Source organism: Cupressus sempervirens, chromosome 6, assembly GCF_028749045.1.
Source record: "Cupressus sempervirens isolate cs-2001-9-10 chromosome 6, ASM2874904v1, whole genome shotgun sequence".
NCBI lineage: Eukaryota > Viridiplantae > Streptophyta > Pinopsida > Cupressales > Cupressaceae > Cupressus > Cupressus sempervirens.
Window position 1 is genome coordinate 311,300,544 of NC_143123.1, and position 17,849 is coordinate 311,318,392.

General features: G+C 35.1%; 1 protein-coding gene across 4 annotated transcripts in view; it reads right to left on the reverse strand.

The window, feature by feature from the left end:
* The window catches only part of LOC149552444 (uncharacterized), a 169,636-nt gene that overhangs the window by 17,866 nt on the left and 133,921 nt on the right, over positions 1 to 17,849 (reverse strand). Inside the window, exon 6 of one of the 4 annotated variants that reach the window (XM_089788005.1) lies at positions 8,346 to 8,448. The exons of the other annotated variants lie outside the window; for them this stretch is intronic. Within the exon in view, the coding sequence (XP_089644131.1) occupies positions 8,346 to 8,448 (103 nt within the window). The remainder of the gene's footprint in view (positions 1 to 8,345; positions 8,449 to 17,849) is intronic. 4 annotated transcript variants of the gene reach the window in all.

Consider the following 17,849-nt stretch of genomic DNA (forward strand, 5'->3'; position numbering starts at 1 on the left):
GTAGAGTATGTTGCAATTCATCTTCATCAAGTCTTTGGAAGCAGGTTTCATAGCTTTGTCTACTTCCATTAATTTCTCATAATTTTGCATGTCAGTTAAGGCCATTACAAAGGCATCGTGGCGGTTGTTTATTCCCTAGCTTGCCAATTCCCTATCACTGGATCTCTATACTTTATACAATATTTGTTTCATAGTATTATCTATGGAACTTGGGAAGATCCTTTTTTTATCCTCGACATTTTTTTTTACATTTTCAAAGACATCTCTGATATTACTATTTAATTCAAGCCTTTCAAACAAGCTATCAATGTTCTGCATTAATTTCTCCCAATTTTCCTATTTGATATGCTTGATCGTGTTTCTTAATCTATCCTTCACATGATGGTCTTTGGAAGATGTAGTTATATTTTGTGCAATTGCATTCTCCATGTATTTTTTCATTTCAGACATCTTCATTTCACTCTTTTTTTCTTATTTCCTTTGCTTTTCCATGCCAATAAGTTGATCTTTTCCTCTCATCATCCAATTCCTTCTTCAAATCTTGGATTGTCTTTGCAATAATCACCTCTTTTTTCTTTTCATCCTCCAATTCCTTTTTTAAATCATGGATTATCTTTGCAATAGACTCCTCTTTTTTCTTCACATTCTCCAATTACTTCTTCAAGTCATGGATAGTGTTTGCAGCAGACTCATTTGACGCAATGCAAGGCAGGAGAATCCCCAAAGGAGATGTCCTAGCCCCCAACAAATAACCACACAACGGAAAAACAATACATGATACAAAATTTGATACCAAATCATGACTCTTTATTCATAAAATAACTATTACATGCAATGTGTCAGGTTTTAAGGCCTTCTCGGTTACGACCAAATACAATAGCAATTACAGTAACATTTCTGCAAGATCCCTCAAGATCCAATCCAAACCCTAGCTAGTCCAAATCTACACTTTGGTAGAAACCTCCCAGATCTCAATATTTCTCGCAAGCCACAAAGCAATCTCCTTGTTTCTAAACTACAACCACTAGCTCTTCTTCAAACTCGCAACTCCACCACAATCCTACTGTAAACTGCCTCACATTTGACGCTCTGTCCACAAACTCAGGAAAACTCGCTCTTCAGCTACTCTCCAAACTCACTCCTATATTAATGAATCACTCCATGAATGAATGCCTAAAAGACTCCACAAGATCCCCTACTTATACCCAACTAAGCCACAAGTCGACCTAGCAATTACAAATTAAAATAAACCCCTCTAAATATATGTTGAGCCACAAGTCAGCCACAACCCAAATTAAATACTCATACATAAATTAACTACCAAAAGTCGGCTCACAAACAACTCGGCACCAACAAAAACCAAGACCAAGCCGAGCACCAGTAAAACCAAGCATCGTCGAGCTCCCACAAGCATTGCTGAATTCCAACGCATGCCGAGTGCAACAGACCATGTCGAGCTCCCAGACCATGCCGAGCACCAATCCTTCTTCAATCGAGTATCAGTCCAAGCACCCTCCATAGCAACTACTGAGCCTCCTCCCATGAACTCCAAAGTAGTCACCGAGAAAACCCAAGACGCTCCTGCATCAGACTCCCCAAGTAAATAGAAAAGTGTGTCCCACGCTTTGATGCCCAAAGAAAGATCAACAACCGTCTTCATCTTCACCAAAGGCTTCCACTCCAACAGGGACAAGAAAACCAATCTGCACATCATCCACATCTGCATCGTTCTGTCAAACACCAGCATCTCAATCATCCAATTAGCATGCTCACTCCTAGGAACAAACTGAACATAATGCTTCAACATCAAATCATCATCCACATCAACAACTAGTGAATCCACACCAGCAACAACAAACTCCACATTAGCAACAATATGTAGATCTCCATCAACACATGCCAAACTCACAACACCAACAATCTCATTGCTCACAACAAGATGCTCTGCAACATACAACATACAACTCTTCACCAACAGCAACCGGATCATCCACGACCAAGTGCTCTGCAATCTCCATGTCAGACTCAACCAACTGATCATGAAAACCAACCTCCATCCCAACATCAACAAGGTTAGTAATATCCTCAGCAACAACCTCCAGTTGCTCTACAGGTTCTGTGTCAGACTCCACAAACTGATCAACAAAACCAACCTCTTCCACCACCTTGCCATGCCATCTTTTCTCACAAACAAGTCTCTTAACCGGTCAGACAACTCTCTTCCGGATTGGTAGACTTCAACACCACAAACATCCACGAAATGCCTTCCTCACCCCGTCCTTAACTTAATCAGCCAAGCTATCTTCAAACCGAACAGACATCTCAGAAAACCTCCTCTCCACCACATGATGGAGATTCACAATCATCTCAAGGTCCAATCCTATCAGAGCCATCTCCCAAGATCTTCGTAAACCCTTTGCAACAAATCCATCCCACACTCCTTGTGATAAACCCAAATTGTTTGCAAGTCAAATCGCAACCTGCCACCTTGCATGAACAATCAGGAACCACATCACAAGTCCAGGACCACGGATCTGCAATACACAAACTCTCTACCATCATGCCTCAACAAGATTAGTCTTCCATATTCGCATCCATCGATCCATCTACAAGCCTTCTACAATTGCAAGTCAGAACCACGATCTGCCACCTCGCAACCAAGAGATCTAGGACTCCAAAAAGAAAATCCACCACCACATCAAGATCATCTCAGATCTACTTCTCCAACCCAAGTCCTAGTGCAAACTGCCACATCTTCGGCGATCTGTCTACACACTCAGGAACAATCTTTGCTCTGATACCACCTGACGTAGTGCAAGGTAGGAAAATCCCCAAAGGAGATGTCCTAGCCCCCAGCAAATAACCACACAACGGAAACATAATACAAGATACACAATCTAATACCAAATCATGACTCTTTATTAATAAAATAACTATTACATGCAATGTGTCAAGCTATAAGGCCTTCCCGATTACGGCTAAATATAATAGCAATTATAGAAACAATTCTGCAAGATCCCTTAAGATCCAATCCAAACCCTAGCTAGTCCAGATGCACACTCTAGTAGAAACCTCCAAGATCTCAACTTTTGCTTGCAAGCTACCAAGCAATCTCCTATTTTCTAAACTGCAACCACTAGCTCTTCTCCAAACTCACAACTCCACAATCTTGTTGTAAACTACCTCACATTTGACGCTCTATCCACAGACTCAGGAAAACTCGTTTTTCAGCTACTCTCCAAACTCACTCCTCCTAAATGAATGAATCACTCTATGACTGAATGCCTAAAAGACTCCACATGACCCCCTACTTATACCCAACTAAGCCACAAGTCGGCCTAGTAATTACAAATTAAAATAAACCCCTCATATTAAAAATATGTTGAGCCACAAGTCAGCCACAACACAAATTGAATAGCCATACATAAATTAAATGCCAAAAGTCGGCTCACACACAACTCAACACCAACAAAAACCAAGACCAAGCCAAGCACCAGTAAAACCAGGCATCGCTGAGCTCCAACAAGCATTGTCGAGTTCCAAAACATGCCGAGTGCAACAAACGAAGCCGAGCTCCATAGACCATGCCGAGCTCCCAAACCATGCCAAGCTCCCAGAGCATGTTGAGCACCAATCCTTCTTCAACCAAGTATCAATCCAAGCACCCTCCGAAGCAACTATTGAGCCTCCTCCCATGAACTCCAAAGTAGTCACCGAGCAAACCCAAGATGCTCCTGCATTATCATCTTTCTTCAAATTTGCCAATTCCTTCTTCAAATCAAGGATTGTCTTTGTTGTAGACTCCTCTTTTTTTTCACATTCTCCAATTCCTTCTTCAAATCATGGATTGTGTCTGTACTAGACTCCTCTTTCTTCTTATTCTCCAATTCCTTCTTCAAATCAAGGATTGTTTTTGAAGTAATCTCCTATTTTTCTTCTTATTCTCCAATTCCTTCTTCAAATTATGGATTGTCTTTGTTATAGACTCCTCTTTTTTCTTCTCATTCTCCAATTCCTTCTTCAAATTATGGATTGTACTTGCAGTAGACTCTTTTTTTTCCTTTTCACTCTCCAATTCCTTCTTCAAATTACTGATTCTATTTGTAGTAGAGGAGTACTTTTTCCTTTCATTCTCCAATTCAATCTTCAAATTATTATTTTCCTTAACAGTAGAGTCAAGGTCATTTTTCAATTTGTTGTTTACTTGTGCACTATTCTCTATAAACTTGACCAACTGTGCAGTAGAGGCTTTTTCGTCTTCGAATTTCTTTTTTCTATCATCAAATTCTTTAGTCAGTTTTTTCAGTTGTTTATCCATCTTTTCTTGCTGCCCAATTGCCTCTGTGAAGAAGAATTCTTTATCCTATTTTGTAATGCTTTGAACTTATTATTTGATGCTTTCTCCTTGGCCTTCACATTTTCCATGTCTGCCTGTAACTTTTCTATTTGCTTCGTAGCCTTCTGTTTTCCCTCTCCACTTTCAAAAATGTAAAGTAGATCATTTTGTTAGTCTCTTGATATACTAATTTTGCTAATATTTTTCACATTCAAGAAATCCAGTTGGAGATTGGTAACTTGTACATCATTAGGATTTATTGGACTTTCTGGTGGACTATTATCTCTAGCTAGGGGCATAACAACCATAAAGTTCATCATTTCCGTGTTTGGGTTATATGTTGGAAATATACTGTTAGTGTTAGATGCCTAATGTTCAAAAACTACATCACTTTTAAACCTCTTCATAACTTGCCTATTTATTTTGTTTGTCTGACCAAATTTTGTTGCAAAGTCATTTAAACGAAAATTTGGGTTGCTTGACACAATTGAGTGTTTGAAAGGTGAATTATCACTTGTATTGATGTATGCTCATCCAACTCTAGTTACTCCACCTACAATTGTATTTTGAGGATTGCCAACAACCTGAAGATGACCTGTTCCAAATCCTGGTGTTTTTGGACTATTTTTAGGGATTTGTCTAGAAGCTACTGATGCATACATCTTTGTAGACATTGTTGTCATTGCAATTGTCATAACTTTTTGCTTTTTTGCACTTGGTTCACCAGTGCCACTACCAGTGGGATCAACTTCAACTAGTTTGAAGATTTAACATGTATTGTATTGGGATGACCTTCAGATGTATAATGGATTTTTCCCTTTCTAGATGAATCATCTTCAATCTCATCAGAAAGTCCAATAAGTGGCAGTGGATCTGGTATTGCAATTGGATTCAAAGCCCTTCACCTCTTGGACCAAGGGGCCCTATACCTGCATAATCCATGTTTTGCCTCATAGTTACCCCTTTAGAATACGTTTGTTTGATAGGATCACTCATTTGAAGTTTAACAATATTTCTTCCAGTCTCAGTCGACCCGGGATCCTAAGTACCTTGAATGTCTTCGTCAAAGTCAGAGTTATCCTGTCTTTGACTGCCACTACCTAATTGATATACTACAAATGGATGCACTTTATTCCAATAATCGCTAAAACATTCATCCTCCTCAATTTCCCCAAAAACTGTCATTTTGGTTTGACACCAATATTCAGATTTGCATGCCTCTATAATTGCTTTTGACATAGATTTCTCAGAAGGTTTAATTACTTTCTTGTAGAAATTGATGTCACAAGCTTTCATTTGTCTGACTCTGATATGTGCAATGCTGTAATTTGGGATGACGATTCTTGCATTGAAATATTATTCTTTGCTACATTTTTCTCCATCTCTTTCTTAACCTCATCCCATGAATCCATGTTTTTAAACTTTTTTACCAATGACATCTCCTAATTCTGATATTTACTTGCAGAGTTCCCATTGGCAATAAGTCTTGTTTTTATTATATTGAGTGGATCACAATTCCAGTTACTGACAAGATCAAAACTAAAAAAATTAACCAATTCATTTGCCACATTGAAAGTTGTTCCCTCAAATGTGAGGCCTCCAACTGCAAAAGGCAAGGAGAGAAATATCATTTTATTTTGCTATCCACTGAACAGTTCATCTTCGCTCTCCATTTGGCATACATATTCCAATGCAGAAACCCTCTCTATCACATGCATTGAAATTTTGTATGATTCAACTGCAGAACCGTAAAACCTTAACACAGTATATGTTAAAGTGTAGCTTCAGTAGAAGTAAAGTACACAATATTTTTAGTATATGAATCTGTGATTTCTAGACACACACACACACATATATATATACACAACAATGCTCTCTTCTTCACCAGCGATACAAACACTATTTAGAATATAATACAGCCTATACATATCCAATTTGGTTTGATATCAGGAAACAAATATTTTATATCACTGTTTTGGACTGTAATCTAACTCAGATTCAATAAGCACATATATTATACTCAAAACCTACTACTGAACCAGATGAGAATCCTTTAGTAGAGAATGAGAGGGAGAATGATTCTGAACATATTACACCTATTATTCCAAATTCAGAGAATACTGAAAATCCTAACAATAAAAAGAGGCCGCTTTGGGCTAGAAAAATGATAGAAGAAAATCATATAGAACCTAATGAAGTAGTCAGAGAAAACAAGAGAACAAGAAATCAATCATGCTATGTAGCACTACCCTTTGAACTCATCAAAACAAAGCCTACAGATGTTGAAGAAGCCTTATCAAGAAAATCTTGGAAAGATGCAATGATAGAAGAATATCAATCAATACTAAAAAATGGTGTGTGGGATGTTGTACCCAAATTGAAGAATAAATCAATTGTCTCTTCTAAATGGCTATACAAAATCAAGCAAGCACTTGGCGGAAGAATTGAAAAATACAAAGTCAAATTTGTAGCTCACGGATTCTCACAGAAGGAAGGAATTGATTTCAAAGAAACATTTGCTCCACTCACCCGGTACACATGTTAGGACTATTATAACAATTGCAGCATCGAAAGGGTGGAAGATACATCAAATCGATGTCAAAACAACATTCTTAAATAGTGAAATTAAACAAGTATATATTGACCAACCAGAAGGATCCATCACTCATGACAAAAATTCTGATGTATGTAATTAAAGAAATCACTATATGGCCTTCAACAAGCACCCAGGGCACAGTATGAAAGTATAGACAGTTATCTCACAAAATTAGAGTATTCAAAGAATTAAGTTGATCCTAACATATACTTCAAAATAAATGGAGACGATATGATTATTCTTGTATTATATATTGATGACTTGCTAATAATAGGTGAAGAGCATCTTATAGCTAAATGCAAATACAAAGTAACAACAAAATTCGATATGAAAGACCTAGGACTTCCTCATTACCTCCTAGGCCTAGAAGTTTGGTAAAAGGAAAACTACATTTTCTTAAATCAAGGAAAATGCACTGTTGATATTTAAACTATGGAATAATGGGTTGTAAACCAGTAACTACTCCTATGAAAGCTAATCTACATAAACTAAAGAATAACGGATTTATATCTGAACCTACTAATCCTACTTACTACAGGCAGATTACTGGATCACTAATCTACTAGGTTAATACTCATTCTGATATCTATTATGCAACTAATACTCTAAGCTAATTCATGTGTGAACCAAGGAAGATACATCTTATGGCAGCTAAGCACATCTTATGATACCTAAGAGGTTCAGTTGGTATGGGACTCAAATATGATCAAGTTGAAATCAATCTTCATCGATACTCAGATTCTGATTGGGCAGGCAACTCTACTGAACGTAACAGTACCACAGGATGTTGTTTCAATCTTGGATCTGCAATGATTTCTTGGTTTGGCAGGAAGCAATCTTCAGTCGCATTAAGTTCCACTGAAGCAAAATATATAGCCTCTTCCATTGGAGCCAGAGCAGCAATATGGTTGTAGAAGTTGCTAGTTGGGTTGTTCAAGAAACCCTTGAAGCCAACTATCATCCACTGCGATAATCAAGGTTGTATCAAGCTTTTGGCAAATCCAGTTTTTCACAATCGATCTAAGCATATTGAGATACCATATCATTATATTAGGGATATGGTAGATCGAGATTGTAACAAGCGGTTTTCCATAACAAAATAGGACAATCGTTAAAGAGTTTTCCCCAACAAATAACTGAATTCCTTTTCATGGGACATTAATTGCTTTTAATGGTTAATTGAAATAGTTTAAATAACGATTAACAGAAATAACTATAATAACGATTAACTGATCATCAAAAATAACTATAATAATAATTAATTGAAATAACTGTAACATTGATCATCAGAAATAACTATAATAACGATTAATTGAAATAACTGTATCAATGATCAACTGTAATAACTGGATCAACGATTAACTATCTTTTCCTACATACAAGTAAACGCTTAACATGAAAAGAAGAACATACAAGTAATATCCAATGAGTCTTTCGTCGATTGTGCAAGCCTTGGCTTTCGGTAAGAGAAGCATTAACTTAGGCTTAACCTCCCAACCTCTGACCATACTTATCCCTGTTACATCCAAATTTTTGACTTAATTTAAAATGTAGTCGTTGAGGTTCACATGAAGTCAGTTGACTGTTACATTTGTTATAATCCTGCAAAATGGTAAGATGGTTAGTCGCTATAATTTCATGTGAAGATAACATGCTAATTGATTATTTATCATGAATTCATGGAATTGAAAAGGCAGTTAGCCGTTATGATTATTTATAACTTGTTATGATAATATGATTTAATCGCGAAGAATTTCCTTGTAGGAAGCACATCGAAGGGGTGGAAGCATTGTCAGAAAAGAATTAGGCACAGGAGCATCACCATCACTAGGCAAATGGATTGAAGACCTAGCGACTTGAACATTAAGATACAATCGATAAAACCGCATGAGCTATTAAATAAACAATTTAAAACATAAAATAAATTAATTTAAAATATAATGCGTACCTCCAAAGATTTTAAATGATCTTTCACCATATTATTATAATACATATCTATGTACGTACACATAGATATAAAAATGAAGTGACACCATAATATTATTTTCTTATAATAAAATGATGCCACCTCACCAATATATTTACATGTACGTATATAAATATAAATCATAATAATTTTCGAATTATAACCTTCCAACTCTTTTTCCATCTTTTATTCTTTTCCTTGTTTGAAACCAATTGAACACTTGATGTTTTTATTTGACAAATATTCTTTAAGTTACAGAAGCCAAGGAGTCACATTATTTTCTTGATATAGAAAACTTGAATGAGAGATGGGGGTTATCTCTTTTCATGCACCCGACTGCCTTCCTCTCAATTCTGACTCTCTCCCTTTTATTCCGACTTTCCTTCATAAGTCAAAACACCTGCAAAAACCATTTGGAGAATCACTGCTGCCATAGCATTCCAAGTTTTTATTTTACAGTCTTGATTGCAAAAAACGTGATACATTTATGCATTGGATATTGGTGCCTAAAAAACGTTTGTGGGAGGCTGAATCATAGCGGCCAACTAGGCTCCTACTAACTTTCTTTCCATAAAAGTCTCAAGTTATGTAATCAAATATTTTCCCAAGTTTGCTTAGTATCTTTCATGACAATTGCAACTGTTTTACCTGACTTGTTACAAGCTAGAGTTGACGTTGCACCAAAAGATCGATCTGTTAATGCCCGATACAACCACTAGACTTATAGAACACACAAGAGGTCGATAAGCCATGTCACGAATCCCGAAGGGAAGGCTAGCGGTTAGTCCAACAATTCCCCCCTCAACATTACCCGAGGAGATTTGAACCTATGACCAAACTCTGATACCACTTGTTACAAGCTAGAGTTGTCGTTGCACTAAAAGATTGACCTGTTAATGCCCGATCCAACCACTAGACTTATAGAACACACAGGAGGCGGTTAAGCCATGTCACGAATCCCAAAGGGGAAGGCCGGTGGTTAGCCCAACATGACTTTCATATATTATTATCACTTTTTCCTTGTTCATTCCAGCTTCAATCCATAAGAGATACTCTGCTTAAGCAATCAAATTTTCTGCAATTTCATTCGAGATTCTTTACTTTTCATAGCAGTAAGCAACAGTATTTATCATGATGATATTTTGTTTGACATCTTGTTTGATATTATAGATTTGATCCTCTTTTAAATTTTACTTTGTCATGGCAAGTAAAAGCCAAGAAAACATAGTATGAATCCATTAATCATTATGCCAATGGAGATTAGAATTAAATAATAAATTTTGCAATCTTTAAGAATATCATTTTCAAATCACAGATTGTGATAAGCCAGAATATATATATATTATTCATGAATTTGTTGAGAATCAACAAACAAAGCCGATTGCTATAAGATACGAGCACCTAAGATTCACCAGCTGTATAGCCATGGAAAAGGTGAAGAGGTGAGATGAAGTCTGCAATGACATAGAAATAAAAATCAAATATGATACATTAAATCTGGAATAATATCATTTAATAGCTCATGCATGATCGTATTTATTGTATTCTCATGTTGTCAAAACGAGTGGTGTAATTAGATACTAGAATGCTTAGTAGATGACAAGATGTTTCATGTCTATTCCGGGTAGAGAGGACCTTTCTCATCAGAGATTATGTGGGGATAAGTTATGATCCGAGGTTGGGTGGTTAAACCAGTGACAATGTTTCACCTCTCCACAAGTTGTCGAATGTGCAACAGACAAAAAGATAAGCTATGCATTCAAACGTTTGTTGGAAACATGTAATTTTACTTTTACGATGTATATTCAAGTAGAAGGTAAGATTAATTGAGTTGTATAATCGTTATAGTTATTTTTTTAAATGAAAGCAATTCTTATCGTCAATATAATTGACAACCAGTTAGATCGGTTGATCTTCTAACTGAATATGAAATATCTCTATAGGATTGTTATTTCAGTTTTCCATATATAAAAATAATGATTATGAGCATATCTTTTAATCTTATGTTAATGCCACAATTTAGCAAATCTGAAGGGAAGGAATGATACAGTGGTATCTGATGCCCTAAATGATCCAATGGTAATTGATGCCCTAAATGATAAAGTGGTATCTGAAGCCCTAAATGATACAGTGGTATCTAATGCCCTAAATGATACAGTGGTATCTAATGCCCTAAATGATCCAATGGTAATCAATGCCCTAATTGATACAGTGATCTGTGATGCCCTAATTGATATAGTAGTATTTAATAGTAATCATCATTTGATTTTGATATAGCGGTATTGGATAGCAGTCATCATTTGATAATATTATAGTGGTATTTGTGGACTAACCTGGGTGGTTGCAGAAGCATCCCTAAATTGATTTTGATCTTGAATTCCATGGTATGTAGATTTTTATTTCCATAGTAAATTCATTGATGGTGTTTTCAATTCTTAGTTATGAAATTTTGTTTATCTGATTTTAACCGTAAATCTCATTCACATGAACATGATTGACATAACTGTTTTCATATGAAAATGAAGTAATATCTGTAATTCTTGGATATGTTAGTTGTTAACTAAGACTCGGGAAAAGAGGTTGTTACATATGGTATCAGAGCGTTGGGTTTAACGCTGAAATCTTGGGCCCAACACTGTTCTTGAGAAACTGAAAATGTAATGTTGAAAAAGATTTATTTTACATAACTAGATATTACAATCAAAACTAGAAAAATCACACTGAGAAATCATCCAAAATAGCCAAAGAAGGTCTAAGATGAAATGGATAGATGGATAAACTGCAATATCATAAAGATGAAACAGAACTAAAAAAATGACATGATTGGCAAGTCGAGCGGTGGTGATTGGGTTGTTCATTTGCCCATTTAAATCCTTGGCCAAGGTAGATTAAAGGCATGCTTGCCTAAATTGGATCACTAAGACGTTGGTGGTGCCAATTGACAGAATGATGGGTTGGTGGAGGTGTATGCTCAACTTTGACTGTTACTAAGCGGACACTCTAACACTGGGATGCTTGGGTGGCAGAACCAAAATGGTAAATGTGTCTTATCCCAAGAGGGAGGGTCAGCAGAGAATGAGAAGATTAAATTGGGTCCAAATGTTGAGGCTTGCACAATACAAATCAGCTCCTATAACCTTGATAAGATGTTATGAAAATCCTGATGACGGCTAAATATTTCTTTTCAATTGAATGTTCCCAACATTTACTTTATGCAATTATATTCCTATTTATATGAAATGGTAGTAATATTTTATCATCTATTTTTGAACTTGAATTGAAGGAAAACAAAACTGTGAACCATGATCCTTTCTGATGTTGATTAAACAACAAGATCATTTTGTGCTCTAGTATGGAGTAAACACATTTGCATAATGAAACTATCAATGCTTAGATGTAAATTTTTCCTTGAAACAATTACACTGACAAGATGGACATGAAAGCCTAGGTCACACAAATGGAAAAGATAAACTTCCAAATATTTACAAATGAATGATGAGCTACTCGATAAGAATCTTATGATTTCTTTCAGATGCTTATGATCTTGATTAGATGTATGACGATCTTGCATAGTATATCATGGTTTTACCCTTTGACACACTACTATACATGTATAATGCACATGTGATGTTGACTTTACATACTGAGCTATTGTATATTGTTTTGGAGATGAACTGTATATTCTATCATGAGATAAATATTCTAATGGAATGTTATTGTGATAAGATGGGCATGAAGGAGGAGATTACATAAATGGACAACATGGATCTATTAACTATTTTTTAGGTAAGTTTGCAAAGATGATCTAATCATTATTGAGTGCCATATGCCAAATGGTATGTACAAGTGACTTAAATTATGATCTAGAACTTGCTAGCTGAGGAATTCCAATTTTGAATACTTATCTTACTCTTGGTTATTGAACTCTGAAAATTCTCTTAAATGAAGATATCAATATGGAATCGAACTAATGATATGGTGAGTGTCTACATGATTATGATAGGAATATGAGATAGAATCAACACAATTGATGCTGAGATGGCCACAAGTACAGCAAAGTGAACTCAGGTGAGTATGTGGTTAATTTTATGATATCATGCAAGTATCTTTTTGGAAACATTGAAGTAAAAATGGACCTTGAGTTTTGATCATGATTTAGATTTTGATCCAATTTTGAAAAGAAATGATATCATGAAGCTATATATACATCTTGTATTTGGAATATTCGTTTACTGTTTAATTTGTAGAGATCATCGAGGACGATGAAACACAAAGAGGAATGGTACGTTACATTACAATTTTTAATACTCCTTTAAAATGTTCGTTACAATTTCAAGTTCATCGAGGACAATGAAACACAAGGAGAATGGTATGTTATATCCCAATTTTTGACCTAATTTAAAATATAGCCGTTGAGGTTCACATGAAGTCAGTTGACAGTTAAATTTGTTATAATCCTACAAAATGGTAAGATGGTTAGTCGTTATAATTTGATGTGAAGATAACATGCTAGTTGATTATTTATCACGAATTCATGGAATTGAAAGGGTCGTTAACCGTTATGATTATTTATAACTTGTTATGATAATATGATTTAACTGCAAAGAATTTCCTTATAGGAAGCATATCGAAGGGGTGGAAGCATTGTCAGAAAAGAATGATACAGGAGCATCACCATCACTGGGCAAATGGGTTGAGGACTTAGCGACTTGAACATCAAAATACAATCGATGGAACCGCATGATCTATTAAATAAACAATTTAAAACATAAAATAAATTAATTTAAAATATAATGCGTACCTCCAAAGATTTTAAATGATCTTTCACCATATTATTATAATACATATCTATGTGTACACAGATATAAAAATGAAGTGACACCATCATATTATTTTCTTATAATAAAATGATGACACCTCACCAATATATTTACATATACGTATATAAATATAAATCATAATAATTTTCGAATTATAACCTTCCAACTCTTTTTCCATCTTTTATTCTTTTCCTTGTTTGAAACCGATTGAACACTTGGCATTTTTATTTGACAAATATTCTTTAAGTTATGGAAGCCAAGGAGTCACATCATTTTCTTGATATAGAAAACGTGAGTTAGAGACAGGGGTATTTCTTTTCATGCCCCCGACTGCCTTCCTCTCAATTCCAACTCTCTCCCTTTTATTTTGACTTTCCTTCATACGTTGAAAACCTGCAAAAACCATTTGGAGAATCACTGCTGCCACAGCATTCCAAGTTTTTGTTTAGTAGTCTTGATTGCAGAAAACCTGATGCATTTATGCATTGGATATTAGCGCCTGAAGAACATTTATGGGAGACTGAATCACAGCATCTAGCTGGGCTCCTACTTCCTTTCTTTCCATAAAAGCCTCAGGTTATGTAATCAAATATTTCCCAAGTTTGTTGAGTATCTTTCATAACAATTGCAACTGTTTTACCCGACTTCCATATATTATTATCACTTTTTCCTTGTTCATTCCGGCTTCGGTCCATAAGAGATATTGTGCTTAAGCAATCGAATTTTCTGCAATTTCATTCAAAATCCTTTACTTTTCATAGCAGTAAGCAATAGTATTTATCATGATGATATCTTGTTTGATATTACAAATTTTATCCTCTTTTAAATTTTACTTTGTCATGGCAAGTGAAAGGCAAGAAAACATTGAATGAATCCATAAATCATTATGCCAATGGAGACTAGAATTAAATAATAAATTCTGCAATCTTTACGAATATCTTTTTCAAATCAGAGATTGCGATAAGCTGGAATATATATATTATTCATGAATTAGTTGAGAATCAACACATAGAGCTGATTGCTCTGAGATCTGAGCACCTAGGATTCACCGGTTGTATAGTCATGGAAAAGGTGAACAGGTGAGATAGAGTCTGTAATGACATAGAAAAAAAAGTTAGATATGATGCATTAAATCTGGAATAATATCATTTCATAGCTCATGCATGATCATGTTTATTGTATTCTCCTGTTGTCAAGTCGAGTGGTGTGACTAGATACCAGGATGCTCAATGGATGACAAGATGTTCCATGTTTGTTCCAAGTAGGGAGGGTCTTTCTCATTAGAGATTGTGTGGGGATAAGTTATGGTCCGAGGTTGGGTGGTTAAGCCCCTAACAATGTTTCACCTCTCCACAAGTTGTCGGAAGTGCAACAGACAAAGATAAGCTATGCATTCAAACGTTTGTTGGAAACAAGTAATTTTACTTTTACAATGTATATTCAAGTAGAAGGTAAAATCAATTGAGTTGTATCATCATTACAGTTATTTCTTAAAATGAAAGCAATTCTTATCGTCAATATAATTAACAACCAGTTAGATCAGTTGATTTTCTAACTAAATATGGAATATATCTATAGGATTGTTATTTCAGTTTTTCGTATATAAGAATAATGATTATGAGCATATTTTCTAATCTTATATTAATACCACAATTTAGCAAATCGGAAGGAAAAGAATGATACAGTGGTATCAGAAACCCTAAATGATACAGTGGTATCTAAAGCCCTAAATGATACAGTGGTATTTAATGCCCTAAATGATCCAATGGTAATTGATGCTCTAAATGATACAGTGGTATCTAAAGCCCTAAATGATACAGTGGTATGTGATGCCCTAATGGTAATCCTCAATTGATTTTGATATAGCGGTATTGGATGGTTGTCGTCATTTGATAATGTTATAGTGGTATTTGTGGACTAACCTGGGTGGTTGCAGAAGCATCCCTAGATTGATTTCGAACTTGAATTCCATGGTATGTAGATTTTAGTTTCCATAGTAAATTCATCGATGGTGTTTTCAATTCTTAGTCATGAAATTTTGTTTAACTGATTTTGACCGTAAATCTCATTCACATTAAAATGATTGACATAACTATCTTCTTATGAAAATGAAGTAATATCTGTAATTCTTGGATATGTTAGTTGTAAATTAAAACACGGGAAAAGTGGTTGTTACAATCCCCACACAATCTATTGAATTAGAAAGGCCTTCCCTACCTCAGGATCGGGCTTGGGATACTTTTAGTACAAACACCTAAGCATTCTGGTGTTTAGAATGTCCGCACAGTTATAGACGGACATGTCTGAATAACTGGCTCCACTGACGTCAAGTGATCATAAATGGCAAATATGTCTTTAAACGACCTTGGCCAAGGTTTTTTGATGGGTTCATTGACCTGATTATCACCGCTCAACTTGACAATAAGGGAATAACAATATGGACGAGCATGAGCTATTAAATAATTTATTCAGATTTATTGGATGATATTTGTCTTTAATTCCATGTCAATGCAAATTCCATCTCACATCTTCACCTTTTCCAAGGCTTTACAGCCGCTGAGTCCTAGGTGCTCGGATTCTCAGAACAATCGACTCTATCCGTTGATTCTCAATTCTATCATGAATAATATATGTTTCCAATTTATCACAATCTGTGATTTGAAAGAATATGTTCTTTAGGACTTGCATTAATATCATTTGATTTTGATTTCCAGTGGCATATTTAAATCATGATAACATCATAAATAACTCTTTCCCAAAGAGGTTCGAACCAATGATACTTAAGATGAATATAACTACAGTTTTTCCTGTTATGGTAATCAAAAATCAATAACAATTGATGAAGAAATATACATCAATACTTGGAACATGATTGATTACATAACCTGATATAGTCTAGAAAGATAGGAGTCTAACTAGGCGCTATGATTCAACCCTTCCACGAATAATTCTTAGGCGCAAAATCTAGTGCAAAATATATCACGTCTTCAGCAAAGAAGATTATTACAAGGCAGAAAAAGATTTGCAATGCTATGAATGCAGAGATTTCGAATGGGATATGAAAAGTATCGAGTGGTAGACGGAAGTCAAGAATGAGAAAGGAAGTCGCGAATGAGTAAGGAAGTCGGGAATGAGATTTTGTATGTCCTCCGTCTCTCTACCTCATGATATGTTAAAGATTAAAGGACTCTTTGGCTTCCAAGAAGCCATAATGTAAGAGGAAGAGTCTTGGCTCTTGGACGCCAATTATATATGCCAACTGTCATTCGATTTTCTAGAAAAAAGAATGAAATAAGATAGAAAATGATTTAAAGGTTATAAATCGAAAATAATTATGGTTTATATCTATCTACATAGACGTAGACATGATTATGAGGTGACATCATACTATTATAAAAGAATTAATAATATTATGGTGTCACTTTATTCTTATATCTATATGTACGTACATAGGTATTAACAATAATTATGTGGTGGAAAGATCAATCAAAATCCTTTGAGGTACGTATTATATTTTAATTAAATTATTTTGTTTTACAATGTTTATTTAATAGCTCATGCAGGTCCTTCAATTGTATCTTGAAGTTCAAGTCGCTAGGTCCTTGCCAAAGCAATTTAAGGTCATACCTGTCAATCTGATGATTGGACTAAGCTAGTATCCCATTCCATTGATCCCGTTTAGCAATGCTCTCCCCTTCATCTTCTCTTGCAATCACTCATGCAATATTTCCACGATAATAACAAGTTCCATGATAATTTTCATGTTAACATTTAAAAGAATTTAATTATTAACCATAATTCCAAAATCAAACAACTGCTAAATATCACATGACAAATAATGGATAGCAATCGTCTTCATTAAACAGTTAATACAATGGATATAAATAACTAGCTACTTCGCATGATTATGAAAGAAAAATCCGTTCAGCCTAACGGCTATAAATAAATTTAAAATTAGGTCAAAATTTGGGATGTAACATACCCTCCTTAAATTTTTCATCGTCCTCGATGAATATCACAACAAAACTTAAACAATCTCTATTTAGATTATTTGAAGAAAGCAAAGGTTTAGGCTCTAGCCCTGGAGAAAAGATGAGGGTATTTTTGAAAGATTTCGTGATAATCTTCTCA